The 8,977-nt window shown below is 42.3% G+C and overlaps 1 protein-coding gene across 1 annotated transcript in view; it reads left to right on the plus strand.

Moving 5' to 3' along the window:
• chmp1b (charged multivesicular body protein 1B) overlaps positions 1-3,517 on the plus strand; it is a 78,384-nt gene extending 74,867 nt beyond the window's left edge. The window contains exon 8 of the mRNA XM_063060441.1: positions 2,709-3,517. Within this exon, the coding sequence (XP_062916511.1) occupies positions 2,709-2,753 (45 nt within the window). The 3' untranslated portion in view covers positions 2,754-3,517. The remainder of the gene's footprint in view (positions 1-2,708) is intronic.
• The last annotated feature ends 5,460 nt before the right edge of the window (positions 3,518-8,977 follow it).

Consider the following 8,977-nt stretch of genomic DNA (forward strand, 5'->3'; position numbering starts at 1 on the left):
TGCTTATTTATTTATTATTATTCTTTCTTTCTTTTTGTATTTGCACAGTTTGTTGTCTTTTGACACTGGCTGAATGCCCAAGTTGGTGCAGCATTTCATTTATTCTGTTATGTTATTCTGTGGATTTATTGAATATGCCCACAAGAAAACGAATCTCATCGTTGTATATGGTGACATATACAGTACGTACTTTGATAACAAATTTACCCTGAACTTTTGAACTTTGAACTGAACCTCTTGACCATGTCTGCATGCTTTTATGCATTGAGTTAAAACATAGAAGCATGGAAAACCCACAGCACAATACAGGCCCTTCGGCCCACAATGCTGTGCCAAACATGTACTTACTTTAGAAATTAACTAGGGTTACCCATAGCCCTCTATTTGTGCAAGCGCCAAGTACCTATCCAAAAGCCTCTTAAAAGACTCTATTGTATTGCCTCCATCACTGTCGCCGGCAGCCCATTCCACACACTTACTCACCACTCTCTGCGTAAAAAACGTACTCCTGATATCTCCTCTGAACCCACTCCCAAGCACCTTAAAACTGTGCCCTCTCATGTCAGCCATTTTAGCCCTGGGAAAAAGCCTCTGACAATCCACACGACCAATGCCTCTCATCATCTTATACACAGGTTGCTGCCATGTAGTTGGCTGATTAGGTATTTGCATTAATAAGCAGGTGTACAGGTGTATCTAATAAGGTGACCACTGAGTGGATAGTACAGGGACAATGTGCAAACGAAGGGTCTCGGCCTGAAACGTCGACTGCGCCTCTTCCTATAGATGCTGCTTGGCCTGCTGCGTTCACCAGCAACTTTGATGTATGTTGCTTGAATTTCCAGCATCTGCAGAATTCCTGTTGTTTAAATTGGTATTTAAGTGCCTACACAATATGCATATCTCTCCATTCTCTGCACATTCATGTGCCTATCCAAGAGCCTCTCAAACACCTCCATTATCACCCTGACAGTGTTTTACAAACACCCAACTCTCTAAAAAAAAAACTTCCCCTTTCTCACCTTAGGGATATGCCTTCCAGTATTAGACATTTCCACTCCGAGAAAAATACCATCGATTTCTCTCTTAATCTTATAACTTCTATCAGGTCTCCCCTCAGCCATTGCAGAGAAAATAAGCCAAGCTTGTCTCTCTTATAGTACATACCATTTAATCTAGGCAGAATCCTGATAAACTTCTTCTGTTCCTTTACAAAGCTTCCACATCCTTCCTATAACTGGGCAACCAAAATGCAGTCAGCCTAACGAGAGTTTTATTAAGCTGCAACGTGACTTTCCAACTTGTGAACTCTGCGTCTTGACTAACAAAGGCTAGCATGCAGTACACTTTCTTTACCATCCTGTCACCCTGTGTAGGGACCTATGGACTTGGGCCATGAGATTCCTCTGTTTAGGGTCCTGCATTAACTGCGTACTGTACGCTTTGCATTTCCAAAGTACAACACATCACATTTGGCCAAATTAAACTCCTTTTCTATTTCTCCACCAATATTTGCAGCTGATCTAAATCATGCTGTATCCTTTGGAAATCCTGTACACCAGTGGCACCCAACCTCCGGGCCGCAAAGAATGCAGGGGTGCAGACAGTGGCCGGAATGCACCTAGCACATCTTTAAGAAAAAAGCCGAAATAAACAAGCTAACTAGTTACGTGCCGGGCAGCACCTAATTAATTAGCTTGTTTATTTCGGCTTTTTTCTTAAAGATGTGCTGGGTCCGTTCCGGCTACCGCTGCACCCCTGCATTCTATGTATCCCGGTATCGGTCCGCGGCCTGGAGGTTAGGGACCACTGCTCTACAGTGTCTGCAACTGCAACAACTGTATTGTTTGCAAACTTAGTAACCCACCCACCTACATTATAACAACATAAACTTTATTGTCACCAAACAATTGATACTAGAGCGTACAATCATCACAGCGATATTGGATTCTGCACTTCGTGCTCCTTGGAGTACAAATCGATAGTAAATATTAAAAATTTAAATTATAAATCATAAATAGAAAATAGAAAAGGGAAAGTAAGGTAGTGCAAAAAAAAATGAGAGGCAGGTCGGGAAATTTGAAGGGTACGGCCCAGATCCAGGTCAAGATCCGTTCAGCAGTCTTATCACAGTTGGAAAGAAGCTGTTCCCAAATCTGACCATATGAGTCTCCAAGCTCCTGATCCTTCTCCCGGCAGGAAGAGGGACGAAAAGTCTGTTGGCTGGGTGGGTCGTGTCCTTGATTATCCTGGCAGCACTGCTCCGACAGCGTGCAGTGTAAAGTGAGTCCACGGACGGAAGATTGGTTTGTGTGATGTGCTGGGCTGTGTTCACAATCTTCTGCAGCTTCTTTCGGTCTTGGACAGGACAACTTCCATACCAGGTTGTGATGCACCCTAGAAGAATGCTTTCTACGGTGCATCTATAAAAATTAGTGAGGGTTTTAGGGGACAGGCCAAATTTCTTTAGCTTTCTCAGGAAGTAAATGCGGTGGTGGGCCTTCTTGGCAGTGAACTCTGCTTGGTTGGACCAAGTCAGGTCCTTTGTGATATTGACCCCGAGGAACTTAAAGCTTTTGACCTGTTCCACTTGCACACCACCGATGTAAATGGGGTCATGCGGTCCGCTACTCCTTGTTATTCTAATAGTTGAAAATATTTTTAAAATATCACCTTCTAATATAGTTAACTACGATTTTTGTTTACAGGATGATCTTTCCCAAAGACTTTCAAGACTTCGAGATCAAGTGTAAAGATGAGAAAACATTCAGCCTTAATACTTTGGGAATTATATATAATCTTCAGTTGCGGAGGGGGCAAAGTGTGGTTATAACATATTGATATTCTTTTGTAGTTGAGTCACTAGTATGCTGTCACCAGGAAAGGCCATGTTGAGATGTAAACCTGAGATATGGTTAGTGCATTCAGTAATCACACAGCCTCCTTCCTTTCATTTATAACCTGGTATAAACTGGGAATCTTGTTTATGTGAGGGGTGGGGAAAGTTCAGGTGACTTTTGTATTCAGATGAAGTCAACAATATTTGTGATGAGACAGTTTCCTCTCTTAAAACATAGTGCAATTTTGCTATTAACCATTGTATCTTAATTGTTCAGGCTGCATCACTGAAAAAATGACATTTGGATTAAAAGATGATTGAAAGTATTTTTGAAACATGATATCGTATTTTCACCACACTTTTGCACAAAGCTTTATTGTAGTTTGGTTTTACTTTCTCTTGTGGATGGCTGGGACTCTAATAGTTAGAATATTCCTTTATTTTATCTATTTAAGAAGTTTGAAAAAACTTTTAAGAGATTTAACCTCACTAGGGAGGGGTATAAATTAAGCTCTATTGTACTAAATCTCTTGATGATTGCAGGGACGTTGTGTCTGTATGAGGTTTACATGTTAGTATGATTCTTTTTAAATTTTGCATTTCTTCTGCTGTATTTGACCTTACAATTAAAGGTTCTTTAAAATAAAATATGTGTTACTCTGAACTGAAACGGTCCTGAACATTCTGAATGCCCCTTTGACAACAGTCATTCATTCAAATTGCAGACCTAATTTTCTGAATCTAAGGGGCATTGACCTGTTTTTGTAAAAAGAAATGCAGTGCAGTAAAGTTGAAAATTGAAGATTGTAGATTTAATATAAGAATTAACTTTTAGCCAGTCTACTGGATTCCTTTGTTCTTTTCAGCATTGAAAGTCCACAAACTTTTGCAATATTCCTTATGTTTTTTTATTATTAGAAGCTGAAATTGAATTTGTGTTGCTTATATGGTAATTTAATTTTTACACATTTATTTAATAACCTGAAGGATATTAACATCTTTTTCTCTGAAAATACCACTGTATTTTCTGTTTTCTGTTGTTTCCATTTGAAGTACATTTAGTGTCAAGTATGTATGCAGTATACAACCGTGAGATCTGTTGTTCCACGGACAGCCACAAAACAAAGAAACACTATCTAACCCTTTCAAGAAAACATCAAACATGCAAAAAAAAATCGCGTAAATGGCAAAAACGAGTGAAAAACAGACTATAAAACATCAAACTATATTGAAACCGTCTAGGAATATTCAGTATAGTTCAATTCAGTTCAATTTAGCAGTGTGTCATTTGTTGCCTGTAGACCGCAGAGCTAGTTTGACCTATTGAAAATCACACAAAATGGCAATTAAAAAAAGAGAAACCAGAAACACATTAACATGAACTACAAATTGTGTCGATTAAACCTTGCCCAAGACCCAAGACTCCAGCAGCAAGTGAAAGGGAGAGAGACCAGTCAAATGCAGGCAGCTTCCTACAGCATCAAGAGAGAGACCGGTCAAATGCAGGCACCTTCCTGTGTGAGCAGCGAGTAAGGGAGAGAGATGGGTCAAATGGAGGCAGACAGCACCAAACACCCACTTGCCATCCACTCTCATCTTTGTTGATTTCAATCTTGATGCTTTAATCAGCGAGATTGGCGAGAAATGGAGTCGATCATGGGCTCACACCGTCTCCAGGCCGCTCACCTCGCTCAAAAGCACACTGAACTTCCTTGGAGACAGAAAAGGACAAGGTCGCTCAATTGGCCTGAAAACACACCATCAAAATGTAAATCACAGGTTCCAGTCATAGCTGAATTATATTTGAAAGAAGGAGAAATAAAAGAAGTAGTTTTGTGTATTATCTGTAGGACATAGTCTTTGGTCATGTTGTTCACTGACACCATCTTCAGTAATTCTTCAAGCAAACTGTATTGGTAGAATATAACAAGTGGACATGTGCCCCTTCTGATAGGTTTCTCTGTTCTGTGCATATTCTGGTATTGCTCAATGCATGACAATTTTAAGTGGAAACTACTTTTTTTATATATATCCTTTTTCTTCCAGTGTAATGGAGTGACATCAGTTATAATAGACCAACCATCCCCTTTCCTGGACAAATGTCTGTATGTAGATCACAGATCACATTTCGCTAATGTCAGTCTGCATCTGGGCAGATGTCTACACTCAAAGCCATTGAAGAGAGTGCCATTTTGTACAAGACCATAAGACGCAGGAGCATTAGGCCAGTCCAGCCATTCTATCTTGACTGATTTATTATTCTTCTCAACCCCGTTCTCCTGGCTTCTTCCCATAACATTTGACACCCCGACTATTCAAGAACCTATCAAACTCCGCTTTAATTATATCCAGTGACTTGGCCTCTGCAGAATATTTGACTTATGCATCTGGTTGTAAGGTCTAAAATTATTTCCTGGTTAATTGGCGTGCACTTATGTCATCATTCACATTCAATTACCACAGCATGTGTTACCATTTATCATCCACACAAAGAATCTCCCTTTCCCAATTTTTACCTGCAACAATCTGCAGATTGATGTAAATTTGTTGAAGCGATTATTTTACTCACCTGCATTTTTTGTACAAAGCCAACACTGCTGTATCATGCTGAGAAATTTCAGAATCAGGTTTAATATCACTGATAAATGTTGTGAAAATTGTTGTTTTGCAGCAACAGCTCATTGCAATACATAATAATAAAAAAATTGAATTGCCATCAGAAATATATATAAAAATCAAATATACAAAAAGAGAGGAAAAAATAGTGAGGTAGTATTCATGGGTTCATTGTCTATTCAGAAATCTGATGACAGAGGGAACAAGCTCTTCCTGAAATACTGAGTGTGTGTCTTCAATAGCCCAAAACTGTTCCCAGTACTCAAGGTGAGGCCTCACCAGTGTCTTATAAAGTCTCAGCATCAACCATGCCAGTAACTTTCCGGTAATACCATGGTCTCTTAACTTAGTAAATAGCCTCGTGCGTGGCACCTTGTCAAAGGTCTTCTGAAAATACAAATATACAGTATTCACTGCATCCCCTTTATCTATCCTAATTGCAATATCCTCAAAGGATCTCAACAGCTTTGTTAGGCAAGATTTTCCCCTAAGGAAACTATGTTGACTTTGTTCTATCTTGTCCTGTGTCAGCAAGTACTCCATCACCTCATCCTTAATAATTGACTCCAACATCTTTCCAGCCATTGAGGTCAGGCTAACTGGTTTATAATTTCCTTTTGGCTGCCTTCCTCCGTTTTTAAAACGTGGAATAACATTTGCAATTATCCAGTCCTCCGGAACCATGCCAGAGTCCAATAATTCTAAGAAGATCATTACTAATTTCTCCACAATCTCTACCACGACCTCTTTCAGAACCCTAGGGTGCAGTTCATCTGGTCTGGGTGACTTATCTACCTTTAGGTCTTTCAACTTTTTCAGCACCTTCTCCCTTGTAATAGTAACTGCCCTCACTTCTCTTCCCTCACACCCTTCATCATGCGGCACACTGCTAGTGTCTTCCACAGTGAAAAATACTCATTCAGTTCATCTGCCATCTCCTTGTTCCCCATTATTATTTCTCTGGCCTCATTTTCTAGTGGCCCCATATCCACTCTCAACTCTCTTAATTTTTTTATATACTGGAAAAAGTTTTTCAATCCACCTTGATATTGTTTGCTAGCTTGCTTTCATATTTCATCTTTTCCCTCCTAATGATTCCTCTAGTTGTTTTCTGTAGGTTTTTAAAAGCTTCCCAATCCTCTAAGTTTGCACTAATTTTTGCTTTGTTGTATGCCCTCTCTTTTGTTTTCACATTAGCTTTGACTTCTCTAGTCAGCCATGGTTCTACTACTTGGAGAATTTCTGTGTTTTTGGCATGCATCTATCCTGCACTTTCCTCAGTTTCCCCAGAAATTCACGCCATTGCTGCTCTAGAAATATAGAAACATAGAAAATATACAGCACAATACAGGCCCTTCAGCCCACAAAGCTGTGCTGAACATGTCCCTACCTTAGAACTACCTAGGCTTTACCCAGAGCCCTCTATTTTTCTAAGCTCCATGTAGCCATCCAAGAGTCTCTTAAAAAACCCTATCATTTCCGCCTCCACCGCCGCCGGCAGCCCATTCCACAAACTCACCACTCTGTGTAAAATCTTACCCCTGACATCTCCTCCGTACCTACTTCCAAGCGCCTTCAAATTATGCCCTCTTGTGCTAGTCATTTCAGCCCTGGGGAAAAGCCTCTGACTATCTACATGATAAATGCCTCTCATAATCTTGTACACCTCTATCAGGACACCTCTCATCCTCCATCACTTCAAGGAGAAAAGGCTGAGTTCACTCAACCTATTCTCATAAGGCGTGCTCCCCAATCCAGGCAGCATCCTTGTAACATACATCAAAGTTGCTGGTGAACGCAGCAGGCCAAGCAGCATCTATAGGAAGAGGCGCAGTCGACGTTTCAGGCCGAGACCCTTCGTCAGGACTAACTGAAGGAAGAGTGAGTAAGGGATTTGAAAGCTGGAGGGGGAGGGGGAGATGCAAAATGATAGGAGAAGACAGGAGGGGGAGGGATAGAGCCGAGAGCTGGACAGGTGATAGGCAAAAGGGGATACGAGAGGATCATGGGACAGGAGGCCTAGGGAGAAAGACGGGGGGGGGTGACCCAGAGGATGGGCAAGAGGTATATTCAGAGGGACAGAGGGAGAAAAAGGAGAGTGAGAGAAAGAATGTGTGCATAAAAAGGAGTAACAGCTGGGGTACGAGGGGGAGGTGGGGCCTAGCGGAAGTTAGAGAAGTCAATGTTCATGCCATCAGATTGGAGGCTACCCAGACGGAATATAAGGTGTTGTTCCTCCAACCTGAGTGTGGCTTCATCTCTACAGTAGAGGAGGCCGTGGATAGACATGTCAGAATGGGAATGGGATGTGGAATTAAAATGTGTGGCCACTGGGAGATCCTGCTTTCTCTGGCGGACAGAGCGTAGATGTTCAGCAAAGCGGTCTCCCAGTCTGCGTCGGGTCTCACCAATATATAAAAGACCACATCGGGAGCACCGGACGCAGTATATCACCCCAGTCGACTCACAGGTGAAGTGATGCCTCACCTGGAAGGACTGTTTGGGGCCCTGAATGGTGGTAAGGGAGGAAGTGTAAGGGCATGTGTAGCACTTGTTCCGCTTACACGGATAAGTGCCAGGAGGGAGATCAGTGGGGTGGATGGGGGGGACGAATGGACAAGGGAGTTGTGTAGGGAGCGATCCCTGCGGAATGCAGAGAGAGGGGGGGAGGGAAAGATGTGCTTAGTGGTGGGATCCCGTTGGAGGTGGCGGAAGTTACGGAGAATAATATGTTGGACCCGGAGGCTGGTGGGGTGGTAGGTGAGGACCAGGGGAACCCTATTCCTAGTGGGGTGGTGGGAGGATGGAGTGAGAGCAGATGTACGTGAAATGGAGGAGATGCGTTTAAGAGCAGAGTTGATAGTGGAGGAAGGGAAGCCCCTTTCTTTAAAAAATGAAGACATCTCCCTCGTCCTAGAATGAAAAGCCTCATCCTGAGAGCAGATGCGGCAGAGACGGAGGAATTGCGAGAAGGGGATGGCGTTTTTGCAAGAGACAGGGTGAGAAGAGGAATAGTCCAGATAGCTGTGAGAGTCAGTAGGCTTATAGTAGATATCAGTGGATAAGCTGTCTCCAGAGACAGAGACAGAAAGATCTAGAAAGGGGAGGGAGGTGTCGGAAATAGACCAGGTAAACTTGAGGGCAGGGTGAAAGTTGGAGGCAAAGTTAATAAAGTCAACGAGTTCTGCATGCGTGCAGGAAGCAGCGCCAATGCAGTCGTCGATATAGCGAAGGAAAAGTGGGGGACAGATACCAGAATAGGCACGGAACATAGATTGTTCCACAAACCCAACAAAAAGGCAGGCATAGCTAGGACCCATACGGGTGCCCATAGCTACACCTTTAGTTTGGAGGAAATGGGAGGAGCAAAAGGAGAAATTATTAAGAGTAAGGACTAATTCCGCTAGACGGAGCAGAGTGGTGGTAGAGGGGAACTGATTAGGTCTGGAATCCAAAAAGAAGCGTAGAGCTTTGAGACCTTCCTGATGGGGGATGGAAGTATATAAGGACTGGACATCCATG

Source organism: Mobula hypostoma, chromosome 10 (assembly GCF_963921235.1).
Source record: "Mobula hypostoma chromosome 10, sMobHyp1.1, whole genome shotgun sequence".
Classification (NCBI taxonomy): domain Eukaryota; kingdom Metazoa; phylum Chordata; class Chondrichthyes; order Myliobatiformes; family Myliobatidae; genus Mobula; species Mobula hypostoma.